The sequence below is a fragment of the Marmota monax genome, unplaced genomic scaffold (genome assembly GCF_021218885.2).
Source record: "Marmota monax isolate L192 unplaced genomic scaffold, Marmota_monax_Labrador192_F-V1.1 WCK01_AAM20220418_F8-fsc00691, whole genome shotgun sequence".
NCBI classification, from domain to species: Eukaryota; Metazoa; Chordata; class Mammalia; order Rodentia; family Sciuridae; genus Marmota; species Marmota monax.
In genome coordinates this window covers 166,321-192,511 of record NW_026694240.1, presented here as the reverse complement: position 1 = coordinate 192,511, position 26,191 = coordinate 166,321, and the positions used below count along the sequence as shown (strand labels likewise).

General features: G+C 36.9%; 1 protein-coding gene across 1 annotated transcript; it reads right to left on the bottom strand.

The window, feature by feature from the left end:
• Window positions 1–2,000: 2,000 nt before the first annotated feature.
• Window positions 2,001–25,956, bottom strand: LOC124108456 (myosin-2). Its single transcript, XM_046466903.2, has 38 exons — window positions 25,741–25,956; window positions 25,498–25,641; window positions 23,883–24,039; window positions 22,650–22,677; window positions 22,452–22,566; window positions 22,261–22,353; window positions 21,661–21,727; window positions 21,441–21,539; window positions 20,306–20,409; window positions 19,648–19,786; window positions 19,189–19,307; window positions 18,950–19,099; window positions 17,610–17,780; window positions 17,212–17,521; window positions 16,523–16,596; window positions 15,510–15,597; window positions 15,304–15,421; window positions 14,070–14,193; window positions 13,845–13,981; window positions 12,222–12,477; window positions 10,399–10,641; window positions 10,142–10,318; window positions 9,912–10,057; window positions 9,738–9,828; window positions 9,259–9,648; window positions 8,514–8,640; window positions 7,716–7,834; window positions 7,393–7,589; window positions 6,522–6,705; window positions 6,280–6,445; window positions 6,054–6,178; window positions 5,594–5,902; window positions 5,204–5,407; window positions 4,549–4,674; window positions 4,286–4,456; window positions 4,099–4,203; window positions 3,888–3,983; window positions 2,001–2,272 (listed from the first exon to the last, which is right to left on the bottom strand). The coding sequence occupies exons 1-38, from the start codon at window positions 25,942–25,944 to the stop codon at window positions 2,120–2,122; spliced, it is 5,826 nt and encodes a 1,941-aa protein (XP_046322859.1). The 5' UTR covers window positions 25,945–25,956; the 3' UTR covers window positions 2,001–2,119.
• Between the last annotated feature and the right edge of the window lie 235 nt (window positions 25,957–26,191).

Genomic DNA, 26,191 nt, shown 5'->3' with positions numbered 1-26,191 from the left:
GCTTCACAAGGAGCAGCCAAAGATAGACAGCTTTTTTGTTTCCTCCAGTCATTCACCTTTTATTCATCGTGAAATCATTCCATTCCCACTTCAGACTTGTTCCAAAATTGAACTGCCTTACTGAGCAGAAATGTCCTGTTTTTCTCATATTTAAAAATGCAAATTGTTTGTTAAATCCTTTTTCCTCTATGAAACTGAACATAGGAAAAATATTTAAAACGGAGCATTTCTCCCTGTAAATATGAGTGTGTATGAATTCTTTTCCATCAGATACCTAAAATATATATTTAACATTTTGCTTGAAAATAATATCTTGACATTGCTTTCTATTTTAACTTTTGATTTTAAAACATGTTTGTTTTATTGTATCTGTGACTTTGCATCTCTGTCAACATTGTTTGACTGGTCCTGAGACCCACTGTATCCCGTTTGCACCCATATCTGTACTATTGTCCTTATACTAAAATTGTTGTAATGGAAGTAGGTGGATTGCCTTGTGAAAAAGATTTCTGGAGATGCTGGTAGTAATCCTCATTTTATTTTATTATTTTAAGATACCATCTAGTCATTTTACTGATAAAGCAATTGAAATTCAAAAAATAGAAGAAACTTTCTACAAATCACACAGCAGTCCAGACCCCAGTCATCTGACTTGCAGTCCCAAACACTTCCTGGTGAAATTCTTCTATCTGGAGTCAATTAAAGCCATCAGGAAGAGTCTTGCAAAGGATGTGGGTCCAAGAGGGGCTTTTGTAGTCAACTGTTAACTCGCTTTGTTACTACAGGTACATCATTTTGTTTTATTAAATGTCTGTTTCTTTATTAGGCATCTGTAAAATGTAGGTAATAATTCTCAGGAAGAGAGAACATTTTAATAATGCTCTCAGTAGGATTTGATGGGAATTTTAGACAGACTTTTGTTCTACTTTAGAAAAACTATTCAGTAAATGGAAAGCAAGACTTTATTTTATTTTATTATTATTTTTTTTTTTTTGGTAATTACTGCCAAGTTAAGAGGCACTTCAGCATTCACAGGTGATATAGGAACAAAGTGAAAAAGGGACGGATACAGTGAGAAGAGCAATCCCACACCCTTCCTAAATCTGGTGTTATAGCATGAATCCAACTTACCTGTTAAATTGCCTCCACGGGTCTAATTTAAATCATTCTCACATGGTGCCTTTGAAGCCAAGATATTCTTGCTTTCTATTTTTACAGGAAGTTAGCATTTAGCTTTTCTTTCATACTGTCCAGGAAGTTTATATTTTTGGCTTATGTATCTCAGCTGTATCTAGTTTAAAAATCTTAATCTTCCAAGAATTTTTCTCTCAGTAATTTAGATAGCTACCATATCTACTTTTTGTACCAAATTCATGTTCATCACTATGTGTGTATACATTTTATTGATATTCTTGTAGTTGATTTTGATTCTTTACATGATTATCTAGGAGGCCATGAAGTCTGGAAATATTATAATATATAAAGTAATAATCTCTATGGCTCCAGTCTTGATTGCTACCCTGTGTCTTTCGTAGGGAGAAAGGTCACATCTCATTCATCATATCAAACCGTACCCACACTATGTGCATAGCATATTAGTATTAATATTGGAAATCTTCATGTACCAACTAATTAATACTTTTCATTTGTGTTCTTTATCAGTTATTAAGCAAGGAGAATTAATGATGTGGTTCCGTCTGAATTGCCCATGTGAAAATACAGCTAGTGCCATTCTTTGCGTAGACCTGAAAAATTAGAGGAAGCAGGAACTTTCTAGGATTTTACTATACCCCAAATATCAGGAAAGGTTAGAAAGAAAAATTATATCCAGATTTCTGTTCACCAGAACTGGCTTCTCTGATAAGTGACAGCTTCATAGTTTTCAAGTATTATCATAGTGGCAGGTTAAATGTGATTGCTCAAGAGGCTTGAGATTATTTAAACTTTCACATCATTTTAGGAGAGAAAACAAACAAAGCCTAAGGATATGGTTTGCAAAATATTCTGTACTTTTTATTTCCTTCACAATAGGGTAGAATAGACAAAATTACAGAGGAAAATGACCAAAGACTTCACATTTTGTGCCTCTCTTCAGTCATTCCATTGCATCCGGACTTGATCACTCTTCACTTATAATTTTTGTATGAACTTCCCGACTCTTTACCCGCAATTTGTTGACCTGAGACTCTGCAATGTCAGCCCTTTCCTCTGCTTCCTCCAATTCATGCTGGATCTTGCGGAATTTAGATAGATTTGTGTTGGATTGTTCCTCCTGAGAATAAAAATGGAATTGTAAGAAGCCCATACTGCACATCTTTCTAGACTAAAGACTTAAGGGATGAAAGGATTTGGCATCTATAGATAAGCAGAATCTTACCATCTCCAAGATTTTGCTTATCATTGAAATTAATATTGTGATTTAACTGGGGCTTGGTGCCTCATAAATAATCACAAACTTAATTTTTAAACCAAAGCATATTAAAAGATGTGTACCACAAATAGAACAATAAAAAATGTTAAGATCAGAGGAGAAGGAAAGAATATTAAAGTCAAAGTTGTTAATACTTGATGTTAGATGATGACTGTTCCCTAAAATTAAGTATTCTTTATCATATTAAGGATGAATTTAATAATAGTTTTTAAAATTGAAATAAATGATGTATTTTACTATGAATGTTTTGGCACAATACATTCACTTTTTTCTTCCTGCTTTGGATGTAAAAATTGTACTGACAGACTCCCTATTTATAAAGTAATCCTTACATTGTAGGAACTAAGCCTATTTAAATACCAATAGAAATTTTCTTTAATAAAGTAAGGGTCTTACAACTTAGTAATTTACCCATGCTACAACTACACTCATGAATAAAATGGCCTGTATTTTCTTCCCCCTGTTCTCTCTTGGACAGGTTCTGGTATGAGGGTTATGCAGGCTTCTTAACATGAATTAGAAAGCTCTCTGTCTTTTCCCATGATCTTGAACAGCTTACATAGCTGGGGGATTATCTGTCCCTTGAAATTTTGAAAGACCTGTCCGGTCCTGGGTCCATTTTCAGAAGTAATTCTGAAATAACTTATCCAGCCAAATTGGTAATGTATATTCTCCTAGAAAAATCATAAATTTCCTCAGGATTTCAATTTTTTTGGTAGGTTTACATAGTAATTACACCAAAATTTTTTTATGTCCATGGTTTATTTCTTTTCTTATTTATAATGTTGTGAGTTTATATTTTCTCTCACTTTCCCCTTGATTAAACTACTCAAAAGTATATCAATTCCCCAAAGTTATTAGATATAACTAAAATAGTCAAATTAGAAAATATTACACTCTAGTTAATCAATTTATCAATTTCTACCTTTTTTAATAGTGCTTCTTATTTCCATTGTTTTGTTATTCATAATTTCTGGATTACACTGTCCACTTATTAATTTATTTTTATTTTTAACTCATAATGAAAGCACATACAATGAAGTAACTTTCAGTCAATAGCTTTGACTTCATTATGTAGGTTTGTAAAAGTAGCATCTTCCTTGTAGTTTTATTTATAATTAATTATTCAGTAATTATGATTTTTATTTTAAATTTATCCAAAGAAATATAAAGGAAAGTTTCTTCTTTAGCATTTAAATATAGGGATTTTTGTTTATATTTTCTCATCACTTGGCAATTTTAGCAGACAATGACCAGAGATTATGGCCTGTGTTATTTCTGCTTTTAAATTTTTGTTTCTTTGTTAAGTGAAAGTTAACTTTTAAAACCAAGCTTTTGATATTACAAATGATAAGAAATAAAACTACAAAAATGAACAGGATAATGAATGTAAATACCTATTAGCTTTTCTTAACCCAAGGACTTCATTCTTCCCTTCTACTTTAAAGATACTTACAGCCTCTTCTGCTTGTCTCTTGTAAGATTTCACTTTTGCCTGAAGTTTATCTACCAAATCCTGAAGCCTGAGAATATTTTTCCGATCTTCTTCCGTCTGAAAGATCATAAAAACCATAGGACCTTATTTCTAAAGCGCTATTGTATCATTGTATATGAGCATTTCACATTGATTTGGAAGAATGCTTAGGTGATAAAAGTTAATGCTGTACCTGGTAAGTGAGTTCCTTCACTCGCCTCTCATGTTTGCGCAGACCTTTGACAGCTTCAACATTACGCTTTTGCTCGCTCTCAACCTCCCCTTCCAGCTCACGCACCTGCAAATAGGTAGGCTCTTAGAAAGAACTTTAATCAAATCAGGCACTGGAAGCAGAAGGAAATAGATATTGGGAGACCCACCCTGGCCTCCAGCTTCTGGATCTGCTTCTTGCCACCCTTCAATGCCAGCTGCTCAGCCTCATCCAGACGGAGCTGCAGGTCCTTCACTGTCTGCTCCATGTTCTTCTTCATCCGCTCCAGGTGGGCGCTGGTGTCCTGCTCCTTCTTCAGCTCCTCAGCCATCATGGCAGCCTTGTTGGCAAATAAACCAAAAAAAATCAAGAAAACTATTGCTGTAGGCAGTCGTACTGCTAAATTAATGGAGAACTATGCCTGCTACTCACATCAGTTATGGCCTTCTTGGCCTTCTCTTCTGCATTGCGGGCTTCCTGGATGATGTCCTCCATCTCTCCTTGCATTTGGGAAATATCTGTTTCCAGCTTCTTCTTGGCGTTGATCAGGCTAGTGTTCTATTTTAAAATAACATATACATCTTCTTATTATGCTATTAAAGTACCATTTTTTGAAAAAAAAATTAGGTTAAAAAATACAAGAAATGCTTTCAGTATTAAGGAATCTTGTTATGTAGTGCAAATAAATAAAATAGAAATGTTATAGAATATTGAACATCTTCAAGAACATACTTCATAAGCAGACGAAATAGCTGTATAATATTAAAATTATCATTTGCCAGTGAAACCATTCACAGGGATAAAATAATAATGTTCACAAGATTCGATTTCTGCACAATAAAATGTCAATATTAATAAGAAGAGTCAGTAAAACTTAAAAAATAATAGACAATGAGTTAGCCTTAGATTATTATAGGAAGTGAGTCAATAATATTTGTTTAACATAAAATAGTGGAAGTTTTCTCAATAATACAGTAAAAAAAATGATGAAAGTATAAAACCTGGCCGTCATATAAAAAATTCAGGCCTGTATATTCTGGGCATGTAAACATCAACCAACAGGGGAGTTCTTTGTTCTAAATCCCACCTGGGTGTGGAGGAGCTGGACACGCTCACTGGCATCCAGGAGCTCCTGTTCTGCGATTTTCCTGCTCCTCTCGGTCTGCTCCAGTGTGGCCCGCAGCTCCTCAATCTCAGCCTGAAGCAGGTTGGCTCTGCGCTCAACCATGGCCAGCTGTTCCTTCAGGTCCTCCTGGCCCCGGAGAGCATCATCCAGGTGCAGCTGGGTATCCTGTGCAATGAGAGATCATTGAGATATCATGTTCTCAGGCTGCAGTCATTCCAATTGTCCTGGAATCATCTTTTTGTTTTTTGGCAGCGCTGGGGATTGAACCCAGGGTCTGTGCATGCAAGACAAGCACTCTACCAACTGAGCTATATCCCCAGCCCCCCGGGTCCATCTTTTGAAGCCATTTACCTTGAGTATGCCTTGAGTGTTCCTATAGTTCCTCAGGGCCTCAGCAGCCATGCGGTTGGCATGGTTCAGCTGGATTTCCATTTCATTGAGGTCTCCCTCCATCTTCTTCTTGATCCTGATGGCATCATTCCTGCTCCTGATCTCAGCATCCAGTGTGCTCTGCATTGACTCCACGATTCTAATGTGGTTTCTCTTCAGCTGGTCAATTTCCTCATCCTTCTCAGCAATTTTCCTGTCAATTTCAGACTTGACTTGGTTCAGTTCAAGCTGGATGCGCAGGATTTTCCCCTCTTCATGTTCAAGAGATGCCTTAAAGACCACAAAAGATGACATTAGCAAGAAGCATTTTGAAGTTTTTCTGCAAGGCATTAATTTTATTCTGTCTATCTTTTTACAACCTACAAAGATGTATTTAATTTTTTCTGATTTGTTTGTGTATAAGATACAATTCAATCTGTACCTCAGCTTCTTCTAAAGCAGCCTGAAGTTCACACTTCTCTTGCTCTACTTGTTTCTTTATTTTCTCCAGTTCATGGATACGTTTTCCTCCCTCTGCAATCTGCTCCGTGAGGTCAGAAATCTCCTCTGTTGTTTGGGTAACAGACAGGTAAGGACTTGGTCAAACACATGCATGAGAGAGAGATTCCTCCAAGTCATGAATATTATTGAAAGTGAAAGGGACTCACGCTGCAAGTTTTTGTTCTCTCGCTTCAGGGTTTCTAGCTGATCCAAGGATTCCTCATAGGCATTCTTCATCTTGAACAGCTCAGTACCAAGGGAGCGGGCCTCCTTCTGGGATGCTTCCAGCTCAGCATGTGTTTCCTCATATTTCTGCTTCCATTCAGCCAGGATCTGAAAAATCCAGAGTGGTTACCTGCTGTATAGGGCAGAAAAAAGTGACGAGAGCAGTGAATGCTACAGACATCACCTTATCAAAGTTCCTTTGCTTCTTGTCTAGGGCTGCACAGGCAGCATTGGTCCTCTCCACATCAAGCATGAGGTCCTCAACCTCATTCTGCAGCCTCTGCTTTGTCTTCTCCAAGGATGCACATTTGGCATTCACAGCTTCCACGTGTTCCTCAGCAGCCTGTAACCTCTGAGCCAGCTTCTTCCTGAAAAATTATATAAAATTTTAGGGAGAAATAAACATAATAACAATCACAAATTGTTAGCATACTGAAGCATATTGGAAACTTCACACTAACGTGATCTATTAGTTCAATCAACAAACATCAGCAAGCTTTTTTTATAAACCAGTCATTGAGACAACAATGAATAAGACAAAAATGTTCCCTGCCATAAAGCTTACAAACTAGTGGGAGAGATAAACAATAAGCAAGTCAGAAAAATCCATGACCACACTTTCAGATATAAGTATGACAAAGAGAAGTAAAGTAGGGTACATTATGGGCAACTACTTCAGGTATTCAGGAAAGGCCTCCCTTGGGAGATAACATCTGAGTCAAGTCACAACATCTGAAAGAAGTCACAATGAGCTAGAGGGAGACCAGTATGGAATGTATTCTAAACAGAGGGAACTGCACAAAACCCTAAAGCAGCGATGAGCTTGGTGTGCTTGGCATATGGCTTAAGCTCTGTAATTAGTAATCATTTGCCATTTTTGATTTCTTAACTGGATTTTAGTCTTGTGCAGTAGGGACTACTGTTTGCTATATTCATGAATCATTCTCAGGACTTGGTAGTGACTGGCAAATAGAAACTAGTTAATTAAGCATTGTCAAACTAATTCACTGACTGTGCCAAGTTTTCAGCACATTCTTTCAGTGCTGTGCACATACTTAGCCTCCTCCAGCTCCTCTGTGCGCTGGATGGCATCGGTCTCATACTTGGTCCTCCACTGGGCAACCTCACTGTTGGCCTTGGACAGCGCCCTCTGCAGCTCCGCCTTGGATTCTTGCTCCTCCTCATACTGCTCCCGCAGCAGGTCACAGTCATGGCGGGAGGACTGCAGGGCGTGGGCCAGGGCATTCTTGGCCTGTGGAGATAGTTATGCCTTCATTTTATTGGATGTTTAATTGTTTAATTTTTAAGTTTCAATTCAAAACCGTCTAAAAGTTGGTATAACTGTATCTGTTTATGGTCAACTCAGAATAATTGTTACCTTTACTTCTTCTTCAAGCTGCCTCTTTAATTCCTCAATCTGTTGAGTAAATGCTTGTTTTCCCCTTGATAACTGAGACACCAGAGCTTCTTTTTCATCAAGCTGGCGTGAAAATTCACCTAGACAAAGAAATAGCACATTGTTTTTTAAATGAAGAAAATATTCTGCAAACCCATGTTAAAAATAAATTTTATCCTTATCCCCCCAAAATGAATACTCAGATTATTGAATTCTATATTGGCATCTTCATAGTCAACGCTAAATTTGGGTATTTATGGTGGAACTTCCATATCAATCCATATGAATAAATATAGCTCAAATTTTTTGTCCTCTCCATAACTAATTATTTTAGCCTTTTATATGTTGCAAAACCTTTTGAAGGCTGTCAAAAAGGGAGATAAAATGTCCAATTCTACATAGTTCCACTTCCATAGACTTTTGAGAGATAGGCCTATCCATTACCCTAGTCGTTAATTTAATGTTGATACAAACTTTTTTTAAAAAATGTGTCTTGACAAAGAAGTCCTGAACCCATGCTGGAATGACCTCTATTCCAACATCCCCTTTGTGAAAAATAAATATTCAAGGCCTTTCTGGAGCAGAGCTTAGTTTAGTTATATGAAAATATTTATTCCAGAGTTGTCCCCAAATGACCTTGCACTTAGATGAAGAGTCTGAGCCTTTCAATGAATCACACATGATCTCAGTTGCTTTTATTAGACTGCCACCAAATCATTTGTTCTTAACCATATCATCATCACCACCACTCTTAGGCACCAAACAAGAGGGGAGGTTTACCAGATTCAGTCTGCAGGCGTCCCCTCTGGGTTGTCAGGTCATTGATGAGCCGCTGCTGCTCTTCTTCTTTGGATTTCAGTTCACTCACTTGGTCCTCTAGAGTGCGGCACATTTTCTCTAGGTTTCCCTACAGGATAAAAAGCGAAAGAAGGAAGTGGAGACCCTTCAAGATAGTGATCTTTGCAGCAGCTAAGAATTCTCCCCAAATGAAATATCTAATAATTGTTTTGATTCATAAGTCAAATTATCTAATATGCACTGTGATATAGAAGAATTTGTTTATTTTTATTTTACAAAAGCTAGTCATGAAGCTATGTGCAGTATTAATATAAAAGTTAAATAGTAGGTTTCAATTTTAAGATTCCACAAGAATTATATGGTACATACTCTAAAGGCATATTAAAAACTACTGCATTGCCTTTGTATACACTGAAACCTTGCTATTGGATAATTGAAAACATGGGAGAGTTGTACTCTCAAGTTGGGGGACTGAAGAACACAAATGACCTATTTTCCAAAGCTAGCACTGTTATTATAAATGGGGTGATACTCTGCTGTGCTTTGGTTTTCTGTTTATTTATATGTTAAATGAAAATAATTAAAAAGGCTTTATTTATTTTATGCTTACCTTCCTGGATAACTGCAAATAATAAATGACTTAATGTGTATAATGTGTCCTTTTTGAACTATGATGTGTCCATATGGGTTAGTGTCATTAATGTCAGTTTTCCCATATCTGTTGTACCTTAGCTTTAGAGATGGTCTCTACATTACTAGCAAGGTCATCAATCTCCATCTTCATCTCACTCTTCTCTTTCTCCAGCTTCTGCTTGACCCGCTGCAGGTTGTCAATCTGTTCCCCAAGTTCAGCCACACTGTCTGCATGCTTCTTCCTCAGGGTGGCAGCTGTGGCTTCATGTTGCAGGGTGGCCTCCTCCAGGTCCCTGCGCATTTTCTGGAATTCAGCCTCCCGCTTCTTGTTCATCTCAATCTGGGCTGAAGTGGCTCCTCCAGCTTCTTCCAGCCGCTCACTGATCTCCTCCAGTTCCCGAGAGAGGTCAGAGCGCTGCTTCTCTGCTTTGGCCCTGGAAGCCCGCTCTGCCTCAATTTCCTCCTCCAGCTCCTCAATGCGAGCCTGGAAATGGTGGAAAATACAAACTCAGTTTCTTGTGCCAGTCATTTATTTTTCTTGTTGAATTAAAGTGATGGAGATCATGTACTTACCTGTAACTCCTTGATCTTCTTCTGCAATTGAATACCAAGTGCCTGTTCATCTTCAATCTTGCTTTGCAGATTGCTCATTTCAAACTCTTTCCTTTTGGAAAAGCAGCAAATGGCAATAATTTAGTTCATACCCAGCAGTGGAAGCAAATTCCTGAGCTATTCTTTCATACTTACTTTTTGAGCTTTTCATCAAGTTGCTGTTTCTCATTTTCAATGTCCATTATAGACTCTTGGGCCAACTTCAAGTCACCTTCAAGTTTCCTCTTAGCCCTTTCTAGGTCCATACGAAGTTTCTTTTCTTGCTCCAAGGACCCTTCAAGCTAAATATAAATTATGTTGAGTAGGAACTAGGAATTCCCAGTTTCCTTTAGAAGAAATAATTTCCTTGATAATGCTGGACTTACATCATCCACTTGCTGTTCAAGCTTAATTTTAGCTTTGGTCAGGGTGTTGACTTTGTCCTCCTCTGCCTGCAGGTCATCCAGGGTCTGCTGGTGGGCCTCTTGGAGGGCCTTCTTCTCCTTGGTCAGCTTAGCAATGGTTTCATCCAGGCCTGCCATCTCTTCTGTGAGGTTTTTCACCTATAGGGGTTAAGAAAGAGGTGACCTCTGCTACTGACTGAGAAGAACCTGGATACAGTACAACAGAGTATGTTTCATACCTTGTTCTCTGTGGCATGCTTCTCCTTTTCAACCTTGGCCAGTGTCAGCTCAAGGTCATCAATGTCTTTCTTCAGTTCTGAGCATTCATCTTCCAGTTTCCTCTTCTTGGCAGTCAGCTCAGCGTTGATCTCTTCCTCATCCTCAGCTCTCTCGGTCACCTCTTTGATCTTGGCCTCAAGCTGGATTTTGGTTTTGATCAGCTGGTCACATCTTTCCTCTGCATCAGCCAACCCTTCAGCTTCCTTGAAATTACAATTGAGAAGAAAGAATAAATACTTTACACTGATAAAAGTATAAATGTTTACAGTTTTTTTTCTTGGATTTCCTGTATTCACTTGTTTATGTCTTCACAGATTTTGTTTCATGACCACTTACTAAAGAGCAGTACATTTTCATATGTAGAAAAACCAAAAAGTATTGGTAGTTGACCTGTTCCTTTAGAAGAGTATATTCCACAATAGATTAGAAAACCTCTCTCTCAAAGGCTACCGTTAATGTAGAAAGCAATTAATGACATCAGAGAACAGAGAAGTTGGGCCAAGTTTGGCTTAATAAAAGAATTGGTATTTGAGTTAAGTCTTGAGAGATGGATAGTATTTGGGTTTGCAGAAATCAACTTATTAGGAAGAAAATCATGGTGGGGGATGGGGAAGCATTCCTGCCAGAAAATTTCCACCTGCAACTGCTATTGAAATACATTTCTTTGTAGTACTGAAAGATGACCCTGGTTATGATGCTTTAAATTCAAGTTGAGGCAAAAAGTAATCAAAAAATTCCTGGCAACCCACTGTTTCCAATTAATGGGAACAGAGCAGGCAGAAAATGAGAGAAACATGAAATTTGTATTCACCAGTGATCCTCCATATCAACTTTTGAATACACAGAAGAATATATTCTCTGTATAGCTATGTAGTGAATGTAGTGGTGTAGAACAGATTCTGAGTAAATCTTTGGGGAGAACAGAAAAAAATTTGGAATAGATTTGAAGGGGGTAGAGGCAATAAAGAAAAAACAATGCAAGGGGAGGCTCTTTTTTCCTACTGTAATCTTGAAGGAGTTATTATACTGCCCAAACTTGACAGCAGAGACTAATCTTACCAGAAAAAAATATATGATTTTGTGATGAGTAAATTATACCAGACCAATTCAATTCTTTCTAAATGAAAAACAGTCCTATAAATTACATTTCCAAGTTGATGGAAGCAGTTCTAAAATGATTGGCCCAAGAGCGAGCAGTGAGTAGCTTGGACAGAATAGGAGAGAATTGTAAGTAGGCAGAGCAATTTAGATACTGATGAAGCAATCTAGGTGTGGATGTAATAGGGTACTGACTATGGCGATAGATTGTAAAGAGTGGATAAGAATTTTTTATATCAATAATTAACAATAATTCAATAAAATTTGGTGTTGAATGCTGCCATTTTCCAGCTGTCAATATTGTAATTTAAGACTCATGGACATTAAAAAAGTGTTCAAAGAAGCTTCAGGAAAAAAATCTCCCTCTGTGATGTCCTCCCCTTAATATTTTATCTGGGATTACTTCATTTTAAAATCACTTTCAAGGACTTTCTTCAAAAGGAAAAGACATAAATCCTGGAGTTTAATAAAATTGTAGAATGAAAGATGATGGACATTTCTACCTAATTGTTGTGGTGCTGTATGGAAGGGATTCAACAGGCAATGAAGGGATACATGGAGGGCTTCAACTTTCTCTCTCCAATGCTTGTCTGCTCTGCTGACTATCCAGCCCATTGCCCATAATGGTCAGAGTTCTAGCACCTGCATTCTGATTAGCAATACCCAACATGCTACCCCAACTTACAGACTGAACTTGGAGCTGCAAGTCATTTTTTTCTTTTAGCAGTGACACCATCTTTTCTTCTAATTCCTTCCTTTTTGCCTCTGACTTGGCAAGTTCATCTTTGGTTTTCTGGAATTCTTCCTTCATGGTGGCCATCTCCTTCTCAGTTTCTGCACTCTTTAGCAGAGGTTTGATCTTAAAGAACAGTTTCATCCAGGGCCAGTGCTTGACATTCATGAAGGCTCGTATGTTGTATTGGATACAGAAGATGGACTCCCTAAAATTCAATGGCTGCAAATTAGGTATTGTGTGGATGATGAAATGAGATGAAATTTAGGCAGCAAGAGTTGGAGGTTCTGTCCCCACTCTAATCCTCACCTTCTTTGAAATGCACAGATTAAGCAAGTGATATTTTGGGGGTGATAGTTGAGGATTTGCCATTCCTCTACTCATTCCTCTACCTCATTGCTTCTCAAACTTCGGAATGAATAAAAATGACCTGACGGGATTGATAAAACACTGATTCCTGAACTCCACCTCCAAAGAGTCAGATTCAGAGGATTTGGGGTGGGACCTGAAATTGTGCACTTTTAACAGGTTAACAAGGGATGGTGATAATGCAAATCAAGGACTACACTTTGAGAAGTACTGCTGTGCCTCAGTGCCTCTCAAACATTCTTACTAAAATACCATAAGGGAAGCAGGAGGTGAACATGACCTTTAAAGATTGTGGGGTATCTGATTAAAGATGCTAGAATTTATTTGACAATCTCTAGTATTATATTTTAATGTGGTGTGAATTTTGCATTAACTCTATAATATCACATTTGCTTTAATTTAGGTTATTTGAATAAATTATTTACCCTCATATATAGACAATTATTTACATATGTGTGTGTGTGTGTGTGCATTTAGGACCCAAATTTATTATTTTTAGTAAAATAGAATGCCACAGAAGTTTAAGCATAATTTCAAATAGTAAAAATAAAATTTGTTTTATGTAAATTGTTTATATATTTACACATATGTGTGGATATACATAGAATGGCAATGTAAAATGCATATATCACTATAGGTCCTGGTCATGTATATCCTGCAGCCTGAGAAGCCTAGCACTATAGTCTTTGAATTCTGTCCCTTCAACAAATTAGATCACCAGGAAGCCATATCCCTTGATGACATTGTATTAATTTACTACAACAAGTCTTTCATAGACAAATGCCCTTAATATTTTAAATCATGATAGTTCAATAATAGAAATGATCAGATGGAGGAAGGATAATACAGGATTATATCCTGTATAAAACCATTCTTGAAAATGCTATACATTTCAATGTCCTCTCTTTAATCATCTGCCTAATAAATCATATTAGAACCAAGTGCTACAGTAAAAAATTGTCTCTGCTTTCTCACTGATGTATTTTCTCTTGTTAGATGAAAACTATGAACACTTCATGCTTCTCAGTTTTTTACCCAAACACTCAGAATATATTTCATGGTGATGATCCTTTAAGTTTTCCTTCATTTCTCTATGGGACTCTTACCATTCCTTCAGTGTCCTCAGCACAGTTGAGTCTTAACTGTAAGTCACCTCAAGGGTGTTTTTGAGGATGAAAGACATGAATAAACAGTACATTTTCATACCGTCTCTCCACCATCTTCTGGTACTCCACTCTTGCCAAGAACCCTCTGCACATGGCCTGGGTGCGGGTAATCAGTTGGGCCAGCTTGTCATCTCGCATCTCCTCTAGGAGCCCCAGAAGACCAGCTTTGAAAAAGACCTGTGTGGGGGCAGTGTTCCAGATTAGAAATGTTGCATAAAATTCAAAAGAACAGGAATAGTATCAGATTGGATTTAGAGAATGTTACCTTAGTGTGACCAAATTTATACTGGGTGTGGTCAATGTCAATGGACGCAAGGAGCTTCTCAGAAGCCTTCTTGCTGTCGATATACTGTCCTTCAGGGATAGCACTTGCGTTTAGTACCTTATATCTGTAAAGCAAATGCAGTTTAAAAAAATAAAATAATGCTTGGTTTACTAATAAAACAAATAATATCTAAATATTAAGTGATTTATTTAAAAATAAAAGTTCTTAAAAATATTATTCTTTGTTCAAAGAGGGATGACATTGCTTACATGGATGGTCAACCTATTGGCTATCAAGTTGTACTCCATTTTACCATCTCTTAAAGAGTTGCAATTTTCTTTTCTGCCTCATCAGACCCTGTTCTCAGAAAAGAACTTTATAATCTTGTTCACATTAAGCTATAGATGACCTATAAAATATAACGTTATCCCTGCTTGATGAATTTGCTGTTTAAAATCCCGAGTCCAAGAGTGCTTTTTATTGAAAAATCTGGTAGAAGATACTTCAGGTATGGAGAACTGCCCTAAACACTTAAAATCAAACTTAGGGGTGCATCGAGTCTTGAGCACTGAAGCTCTCTGTCCAACTCCACCAGGCCTAGACTTAGGAGACCTGCTCCCTGCAGTTGCCACCCAAGCTTATTCTTGGATTTACAAGACAGGCTTATCTAGGAAGGAGAAAAAGGATCTAAGGAATTGTGACATGTCCCCTCTGTTTCTGCAAAACACTTGGAAGCTTATGTATGAGAGAAAAATGAAGATAGATACAATTAAAGGAAGCAACAGAACAGGAATTATTTGAAGTTGTACATGCATGGGAGAGTTACCAACTCAGCCACTTATTAAATGTCTGGCTTTGGGCAAATAACTTATCTCTCTAAACCTCAGGTTATTCATCTATAAAATGAAGTCATGTTAGTGCCTACCTATACTATATTTTTATAATGATTAAATTAGATAATCCAAACATACTAAGTATTCAAAAAGATAGTTCTCAAAACTAAATTGAAATTAATGCACACACATCTGTAAACTAGTTGGGAGCTTGGTAAATTCAATGAAAATTCTACACAGTGGTTAAAATATAATATACCTATTAAATACCTTAAAGGTATTTTTGAGGTGTACACGTTTTTCTTTTTTGGCTAATTAAAATTTTTTCACTAAATTGTTCTGCTTGTACTAAATTTATTTGTATAAAACTTCAAGATATGCCATAATTAGGACAGTCTGACCTCTGCTTGAAATCTGCATAAAGGATTCTGCTTGGGAATCCTTTCCTACAGATGCGGATGCCTTCCAGCACACCATTACACCTCAGCTGGTGCAGGACAAGTTCATGCTCCATGGCACCTAAAAAATACATATATATTTCACTGCAGAGTTCTGAATAAGGGGGTGTGGCAATCATGTCTTCTTCTTTCATTCTAGAACTTCTTACCTGGAGTTTTAGTTTCATTGGGAATGATACACCTTACAAAATGAGGGTGGGTGCTCCTGAGGTTGGTCATCAGTTTGTTCAAATTCTCCTGTAAAACCAGGAAAAATCCTGTCATCTCAGACTGTGGACATGGTAATGAACAGTTGGCAGTGTTTATAAAGCCAGTCTTTATGGCTGGGTTAAATGACCTGAATGGACTGTTTTCATTTAAAGGAATAACTCAAATGTTTCTCCTGAGATTAGTTTCTTCCTCAGTACATTTTTCTGAATTTAGGTTGGCAGGAGTTACTCACAGCAACCAAATGTGCTTCTTTTCAGTTTATACCAGCACTGTCCTTCTTTCTACCTACATTCTTGGCCACCCACAGACACTTACAAGGCCACTGCTACCCATACTAGATGATCACACTCTCTTCTACTAAACTCTATAGTTCTTCAAAACAAAAATGCAAGCCTGCACACAATTGAACTTTTTCTCATAAATACAGCTCCCTCTTTCCAGCTCTGTAAAATTTTAGGACATAAGATTATCTATAAGTAAGCATATCTACCAGTTATAATTGAGAATTAATTTAAGAGCAAGGACACCATGTGAGCTTTGTTGTAGGTTATCTGCTAGATGTCATTAGTCTTGCCAATGTCTGTTAGTCTCTCTGTGTACATGTCATTGTTCCTTGTCAGACTCACTAGATTATGATGAGCATTAAGTTTTATGAAATTTCCTATCACATATTCTTCACTATTTGACTTAGCATGAAAGGTGAGATAACCATTTCTGAGTAATTTAAATCCTTTTTCTCCAAATTTAAATCAATAGAAGTCATTAGCTAATGTCAGTTCTTTCCTAATGTCTCTTGAAAAGAAGATCTTATGTTTCTGAAAACGAATTTATGGGCTAGGGGTTTAGCTCAGTGTCTAGCACATGCAAGGCCCTGCATTCATTCCCTAGTACCAGAAAAAAAATTCCCAAAGTAACTGGGAAATGTAATTTCCCAGAACAATTTCTTCCTTACCCTGAAAAGGGCAGACACAGTCTGGAAAGAGGAGCCCTTCTTCTTGCCACCTTTCTTGGCAGCTCCACTTGCCTCTGGAGAAAAAGAAGTATCATTTCAATGTGGTTCTGAATCAACAGGGCTATCCTTGCCAATTTGCAGATGTCTGTGCTTTTCTGTGTTCATCAAATGGAGCATTTCCTCACTCTCTTGGTGCCTCTGTTTGAATTGTATTTTTAACTAAGTTTGCATCCACTTTTCTGTGATTCATTCTTCATTGGGAAATAATGTGAAGGCCATTCCCTTTATCATATAGAAATGGACACCCCGATATTTGGACATTTAGGATATACTAACTTCAGAAATCATCAATAAAGCAAGTATAGAGAGGCAGAAGTTGGTAACTACATTATCTTAAATATCTCCAGATATTCAGTGTAGTGGAAGAAGCAGAAGCAATCATAGAAGCTGAGGCTTTTCATTGGTTGAGAGTATGATAGTTCCTCCTCTCTCACTCTTTGCAAGTAGGACCCCTATTTCTAGTGACTCGAGCCACACATGTATAATTATAGACCAGCCTGCCTACTCAATGCTTAGGGGAATAATGGGTTTGGCCAGCAAACATTCTGCCAGGACTATGAGTTTTCCAGCCTCAATCTAACATCACATTTTGTAATATCTACAGAAAATGTTAGACTTTTGGGCATTACCTGCTTCAGCAGTTTGAGCCCCAGAGAAGAGGAAAGCTAGAGTTTTCAATGAAGACTTCTGGTACAGTCCAACCACAGTCTCATTCAGGGGGTCCTTGTTCTTGTCCAGCCAGCCAGTGATGTTGTAGTCCACAGTACCAGCATAATGGATCAGGGAGAAGTGAGCCTCAGCCTTGCCTTTGACCACCTTAGGCTTCTGGAAGTTGGCAGACTTTCCAAGATGCTGCTCATACAGCTTGTTCTTGAAGGAGGTGTCTGTTGCCTTGGGAAACATGCACTCTTCTTCCAGGATGGAGAAGATGCCCATAGGCTGAATTTAAGACGAGGTAAAAGGCATGTGGGTAAATGTGAAAAGCAGATACATGGGCAGTAGAGACCAAGTAGACAGAGGAGGTTACCTTCTCAATGAGCTCAATGCAGGCAGCCAGGTCCATCCCAAAGTCAATGAAGGTCCACTCGATGCCTTCCTTCTTGTACTCCTCCTGCTCCAGCACGAACATGTGGTGGTTGAAGAACTGTTGCAGTTTCTCATTGGTGAAGTTTATGCACAGCTGCTCCAGGCTGTTGAACTAAATAAATAGATGTGTTTACTTCTCTCTTAAAAAATTGAGCATTTAAAAAAATACAGTATTTTTAAATTTAAAACTTTTTGTCCAGTAGCCTTTAGATGACAGATGTGAAAATCACTGGACCAAAGAGATTACTTTGAAATAAAAAGTAAAATGTATGGAAGGTTTGAAGATGTGTGGAATCTACTATTTCTCCTACTACCATTTTATAGAAAATCCTATTAGTATTATTTTCCCCTGCATTTGCTAAAGTTTACTCAGGTGTTTTATTGAGTTCCTACTTAATCATCCCATATTTATTCCCATTATCTTCTACATCTTTTAGAGGGCTCCTAGTTTTCAGTGGACTTATGAGCCAACTTGCAACCCCTGAGAAATTATCTAGGAGTCTACATTATGAGGAATTCACTTTGGTCAGCACTTCAAGTGAGCAATAATTACCACTTCTATTCTTTAATATGAAATGAAAAAAAATCATAATACCAAAATCACGTGCAGTATGAGAACATACACTTATATTTTAAAACTCCACCAAAATGTTAACATTAACATTAACTAGATATAAAGTCCAATTATGTGGAATATTTTCCCTTGATTTTTTTATATTTTATGTAATGTCCAAATCTTACTTTAATAATTAGGAAGAAGATAAACTTCTTAAAAACTATAAGCAGGAAAAATGTATCTCATGATCAAATATGAACTTTTATTTCATGATATCACATTAATGAGCATTAAAAGCTAATTTCATTTATGAATACTGAATCTAAATTATAAAATTTTTCTCAGCTTTTATTATCTGTTTAAGTATTTCCAAATGATTCCTCCACTATATTTTCAGAGCATACTTAATCACAAGGTTTACTTTGATATTTTCACATTAGCTTCATTTTGTTTTGTGGGATTTTTAGAATCCTCCTCCCTCCACAACACCAGATTAATTCATGACTCCCTTTGGATCACTTAGCAATTCAGGTCGTCATTAAGCATTTTGTTTCTCATAGAAGTGGAATTGCCACTACAATAAATGATTTGTAGCTGCCAAATAAATCTAAGTCTTAATATAACTGACAGTTGTAAGAAAAGGTCATGATATTCATAAAATCTTTCTTGTTACTATTCCCATGTCCTACTATAAAAATCTCTTCACCAGCCAGCTACATACTCACATCAAAAATCTCAAAGCCAGCAATGTCCAAGACCCCAATGAAGTACTGTCTGGGTTGCTTGGTGTCCAGTTGCTGGTTGATGCGGGCGACCATCCACAGGAACATTTTCTCATACACTGCTTTGGCCAGAGCACCCACTGCGTTGGTCACCTTGAAAGACAAAGACAGAGCTCTCAAAGTTATTTAAGGGCTATAAAAATGTTCTTTGTCCTGGTGATGAATTTGAATTATGTACCTACCTGCTCTACAGTCTGGCCTTTGGTAACATACTCATTGCCGACCTTGACCCTGGGGTAGCAGAGGGCTTTGAGCAGATCAGCAGAATTCAGACCCTGGAGATAGGCTGCCTTGTCAGCAACTAAAAGGAAAACAAGGTAGAACAATTTTATTATGGCCCAAAGATACCCACTTCCTTAAATTTTTTAAGCTACGTGTGTTTTGTACAGTTTTTTATGTATCACTTTTTGAACTTTCTTGTCCATTTTTTCATTAAGTTAAAGACGTTGGTAATGGGTAGTTTGCCCTAAAGAAATTTGGAAATGATAGAAACTATCTAATGCCCATGTTTCACACAATATATTATTTTGGTATAAATTAACACTCAATTCTTAAAAGTGAATTTGTCTTCTCTAGGAAAACTCACAGGAAACAGGTTAAAAATGTGAGTCAAACAAATATGACATCAACTCAGCTGATACCTTCAGTGCCATCTGGCTCAGCTTGCTCTTCACGCTGCTTTTGCTTGAATTTCATGTTCCCATAATGCATCACACCCCCCGTGAGCTTATAAATAGATACCTTTTCTTCATTAGTGAAGCCCAAAATATCAATAGCACTCTGTCAAATAATCAATAATGTAACTGTTAGGTTATAGTCCACACACTTGCTATTTATAGTTCACATTCCCACTCCTGACTTATTGGTCAAACTGAAACTACCAGTATGAATAGGGGGCAAGAAATTCCTTAGATTGGGCATAAAAGGTTTGGTCAACCAAAAACCAGCACAGAGCAATCTAATTTTAGGTGTGTATCATCTGAGGGTTCAAAAAGTAAACTTAGGGAACAAGGATAGTAAATTTAAGGCCCTTGTTATTTTGAGAGGTGGTTTGGTCCATAGAAAATAGATATAAAAATAGTTAAATTGCTTAAATCCCAAAATAATAAATTTTTAGACTATTAAGGTAAATTAAAATGTTGTAGAGGCAGATCTTAACATTTTCATAGACTCCAGGAGGCATGCATATGCTCCTAACACTTCAGTCTTTGCTATTTCCATGGGATACTAAATATTTATCTAAATGGACCATTGCTCTGACCCAATGTAGTAATTCCAGTTTTTGTGTGTTCTACTTACATCTGTGGCCATCAGCTCTTCCTGGTCATCAATGCTGGCTACACTGATTTCCCCTTGACTGACAAATGGGTAATCATATGGGTTTGTGGTAATCAGAAGCATTTCTAAATACATAGAAAAGAGCAAAGATAAGCATAATAATCTTCTTCATCAAAGCAAGAGATTTCTAGACAAATTCTAAGATCACTTTATGATGCTTGGTTAAAAGATGCTTGATGGGCAGTGAAGGGACTCTTAAAGGATATTTAACACCATCTCAAATCCCTTAAAGTTGTTGTCAGGGTATCTCCTATCATTCCCTATTTTTAAACACCATTATAATCCAAAAATCATTACATATGAAAAAAGTTGTATCTATAAGTAGTAATAACAGTGTTGACTATTTACAATTTAATTTTGAAAACAACCTAAATATCATTAAAAGGTATGATATGATTAAGTAAATTATGCTTATTTCTAGAGTGGAACACTATGCAACCATTAAAAGTAATAATGTGAATCTATATTTATTGACATAGAGAAAACCATGATAGGTTCAGCAAAAAATTACAAAAGGGAATGTAACTATTATTTCAGTTATGTAAGTTGTATGTGTGTATCCATGTTATGATTTATGTATTGAAAATGACTAGAATAATATTTTAGTACTATAGTGATAGAAATTGGAAGTGTTATTTCAGTTTTCCTTTTTCTTTCTTATGAGTTCTTTTAGTGAGCACATACACATTTTAACAAAGTTACAAGCTATTTATGCCATGCTGAGAATCCAACCCAGGTCCTTGCATATAGTAGGGAAGCATTCTACCATGGAGTTATACCCTTAGCCTGCAAAGTTCTTTTAAAAATTAAATAACAAGTTGGGTGGAGTGGCACATGCTTTTTATCCAGCTAGCTACTCAGGATACTGAGGCAAAAGAACCACAAATCTGAGGCCAGCCTGGGTAAATTGGTGAGATCCTATCTCAAAATAAAAACATAAAAAGGGCTGGGGATGTAGCTCAGTGGCAGAATGTTCTGGGTTCAATCCTAGTATCACAAAAATTAAAATAAAGTATGTATAAATTCAACAAAATTCAGACATAAATTCAGAGGTAATATTATAGGAATTTTGAAAAGGAAATATGATATTTCTTACCAATTAGTTCTGGTTTCTTGTTTGATGTGATCTGATAAAAAATATGGTAACTTCTTTCAGCCTTAAGCTGAAAGGTAACTCTAGACTTCTCTAACAGATCTAGAAGAAAACAAACAATACACGGGTAAAGTATAAAAATTCCTGTGATTTACAAATTTGATTTTTGGTTAATTTTATAGCTCATGAGGAACAGAAATTATTTTCGAGGATATTTGAGCACTTACATGTTTCAATTCAGCTGAAGCCAGTTTTCCTGTAGTGCCAAAGTGGATTCTGATGAATTTACCCTTGAAAGGAAAACTAATATTATTCCTTTATTTTTCAATAATATCAAATCTTTGCAAACTCCAAAACACTTGAGATGGTAAGGCTTTAATACTAAATCAATTTAGAGACGATTTGTGTCTAGAACTAAAAAAAAAACAAAAAACAAAAAACAAAAAAAACCCTCCTATTTTGTAAGTGAAAGAATTTTCTTTTATTTTAAAATTTGTACATTTGATACATATGCTAGGTGATACGTTAGTTTGATTTCATACTGTATAAATATATTAAAACATCATTGTCTGCCTCATAAAGGTAATCAATTATCATCAATTGAAAATAAATGAAAAATTTAATTGTGAATAATAATATAATGACAGATAAGAATGAACTCAGAAAAGGGCACATATCTTTTAAGACAGGATTTTTGATCCATGTTCAGAAGAAAAAAGTCAGTGTAATATAATGTTAATAAAAGATTCAAAGAATGTATTCACAAGCATCCCATCAATTTTGACCTGTGAACAGAGCCAATCATAGCGTCCAAGAGACTTACAAAGCGAGAGGAGTTGTCATTCCTCACGGTCTTGGCATTGCCAAAGGCCTCCAGTAGGGGGTTGGCACTGATGATTTGATCTTCCAGAGTCCCCTGCAAAGGAGAGCGCAGTCCTCACATCTGAGGCTTAGGAATTTCTTACCTGAGAACCCTAACAGAGCCTGGATTCTGATCCTGACAATCAGACCCACCTGCATTTTGCCAGAGGTTGCCTCCTCCTTCTTCTTCTCCCCAGTAACTGCAATTGTTGCAAAGTACTGGATGACACGTTTCGTGTTCACAGTCTTCCCTGCACCAGATTCTCCACTGTCAAATCACAACAAAATCAAATGAGGTCCCAAAGCTAGCAGCTATCACATTCATGAAAAGAAAGCATAAAATCTACTTACGTGATCAGGATTGACTGATTCTCCCGGTCTACAAAAGAGAAAATGTGGACATTTAGTACTGTTTTCTTATACATTTGTAAATGACAAAATAAAATGGAATTAACTTAATATTTTTAAACCTGGGTTTTGCAATCCTTTGGGCTTTGTGGGTACTGGGTCTACCATCTTTCTAGTACCTCTCTTTTCTACTCTCTCCCCTGCTTTTGCACACATGCACCCATTTAAAATTAACACTGCCACTTTTATCTGTCTTATGTTCAAGTCTTTCAAGAAATATTTCATTTGAGGAGAAGATTCTGGGATGAAAGAAAATGTTTGAAAGCCAGAGTATAATTGATAATCACATGGCTCTATTTTCCTGAAACGTCAGACTTTCTTTTTAGTACTCTACCATTAAATAAATAACAAAAGCGGACTTGACATTATGATTTGAGTATTGATGACAACTTTAGTTAGTTACATATTTTTTGTGGATGAAAGAAGTAATGAAAAATGGATGTTGGAGATATTTTTAGCATGTGGAAAAGTAAGAAAAATAGTAAAAGGAGGTTGCTGTGAAAGTACTCATGGGTTTAGTCATATTTTTCAGGGGAGGATAAAAGTTTGTTTCGATGTTTTATTCTAACAAGGAATTCTTCAAGCTCTTTCCAGAGGAGTTCTGGTACTTACAATAAGTCTATCTAAGACAATATTGTAAAAAACAGATTAACATAACTGTCTTAATACCTTATATACTTTAAAATTTTAGGACTGTTCAAATTGGCACCGGGGAAAGAGAAATAGCATTTGTGGCATGTTTAATTTATGTTCATTGGTCACAATTTATGTTATTGAGAATAAAACCCTAGAGGCAAGGTTTACTCTCCTGTTTTTTGGCTTAGGATAAGTGGAGATCCAAAGTTTGTATGTGTGATTCTGTGTCTGAATGTGCATGTGTGTACATGTACACAGATATGTTTGTATTTTTGTTCAAATTTATTTGAATTTCTGAGTCATTCAAAAGTAAATTATTTAATCATGGACAACCTTTACTGAAGTTTAAACATTTAAGAAATCATTAGCCATTATATAATATCTCATAAATATACCTGTATCACCTCGAGGGGATAGTTTTGAAGTATGTTGAAATTGGTTTGGTTATAGAATCTCTCTCTCTCCCTCTCTCCCCCACCCTCTCCTCTATGGTTCTACTCTAGAAATACTATGTACACACAAAACATCTGACCAACTCACCAGTCAGCATGAACTGATAGGCGTTGTCAGAGATGGAGAAGATGTGGGGTGGGGCCTCCTGGCGCTTTTTGCCTCTGTAGGCAGCCACCACCTCAGGGTTATACACTGGCAGCCACTTGTAGGGGTTGACAGTGACACAGAAGAGTCCTGAGTAGGTCTTTGCAAGGAAAGAAAGAATTACTACCCAAAGGCCTTTTCTGTTATTTGCTCAGTTCCATATTAATTGGGTTTTAACAAAAAGGAGGAATTAAAGTGAATGTTCTACATTTCTTTAAGGCATCAACATGAAAACTAGTTGGTGGATTCAGCAATGTGATAGCAACATCCTTGAGGGAAGGGACCATAATTCAGAATTCTTATTTCTCCCCTCAGAAATTGTCACAGTGCTTTTTTACGTGGCAGGAACTGTAAAAACATGTTTGTCTATTTGCTTGTTTTTAAATGTGTTCTATGAGACATTTGTACTCTTTTAAAGAAAGTCATATACTTCCTTTGCAGAATTAAGATAATTCAAATTTATAACAACATAAATTTAGATATTAGCTAAATGTTTAACAATGAGGAAGTGATTAGGTGAACTGTAGTAAATCCTAAGGCAACATAAAACATGTTTTTGTTTTTTATTTTTTTAACCTTTAAAAAAGGTAAACGTGACAGTATATAACAACACTGGGAATATATTTTTCAAACTATTTTAAATTATAAAGAAACAAGAAAAAATGATGTAAATATATTATGATTACAACCGAGTAATTTTAAAACATTTGACAACTAGTCCAGAACAGAACAACCAGTTAAAACAGAGTTGACCACAAACACCAGATACGCCTGTATAGGTGTCGCCCAGCTAAATATCAGCACTGGTTAAAAAAAGTATGAATGTAACATAATATATTGAATTTAAAATATTTATTGGAAAGTGAATTATGTTCCAGGTCCCTGCCAGGCAGTAGAAATAAAACATAAATGAGATTGTGTCCCTTGAGGAATTCCCAGTCAACGCAGGAGACAGTGATATAATGAATGATGCAGGAAAAACATGGCCAATATGATTGCAGGGACCGAAACAATGGGACACACCACCAGACTCTGCCTGGGGAAGTTGGAAAGGTTTCACAGAAGAGGTGGCATTCCAAATAGAAGGAACCAGAACACATAGATGCAAATTACTGTTATTTGGGCAGAGTGAAAATGAGTGAAATTTGTCCCTAAAAATCATTTTTAAGTGATAAAATATAAGTTTATATTTTCCCTCCTTGGAATGATTCTGCAACTGGAATGTGGAGAGGGGGGTGGGGAAGATGTAGGCAGATAGTTGAGATATAATCAGTAACTGCTCAAATATTTAATTATAGATCTGTGGTCAATCTAGTCAACAAAGATAATGTCCTTCCTTGGCTTTGAATGAAAAGATGTGCTGGTGTTTGCATTGTGCCTTACTAAAGTGTAATATTCATTATATAGTTCATTATAATAGTATAAACACTTAATTAGTTATGCTAATAGTGAAAATGAAAATATGTCACTACTTGGGACTCTTTATGCTGCAGTGGAGGCCATGGGCTGATAAGGTACGCAGTGATGGTAATAAAGACCCCTGGTAGGGGACACTCACATAGATCATCCAGGCTGCGTAACGCTCTTTGAGGTTATACAGCACAGCAGGCTCATGCAGGTGGGTCATCATGGCCATGTCCTCTATCTTGTCGTATTTGGGAGGGTTCATGGGAAAAACCTGATCTTCCTTCACTGTCAGAGTCTAGTAAATAAGAAGGATAACCATTAACATCAATGGAGTGACCAAACCCTCCCTCCCCAAATTCAATGAAATATGGCAGGCTCCTGGGTCTCTACTCACCGCCCCTGCCTCAGTTTTTACTGTCACTTTCCCAGCTTCTCGGCTCTGAATTGTTCCTTTGACAAAGGATTCCTTGGGCTCTGCCACAAACACTGAGGTCTTGGCATCAAAGGGCCTGTTCTGGGCCTCAATGCGCTCCTTTTCAGACTTTCGGAGGAAAGGAGCAGCCTCCCCAAAAACAGCCATTTCTGAGTCTGAACTCATGGCTGCTGATCTCAGAGGTCCTAAAGGGATAAAACATTTCACACTGTAGACTCTGAAGGGCTCTTATACCAGTAGATATTCATATTGGTTGTATTCCACGGGCCCACTTGGAATTTCCACTAGGCAGTTCTACTGTACACCAGCGAGTTATTGAAACAAACGTAATCACCAAAACTGAAATGCATCAAAGATCTCTATGCATGCAATACTGTATTTAGAGCTTGACATCCATTATCTTCTTTCATAC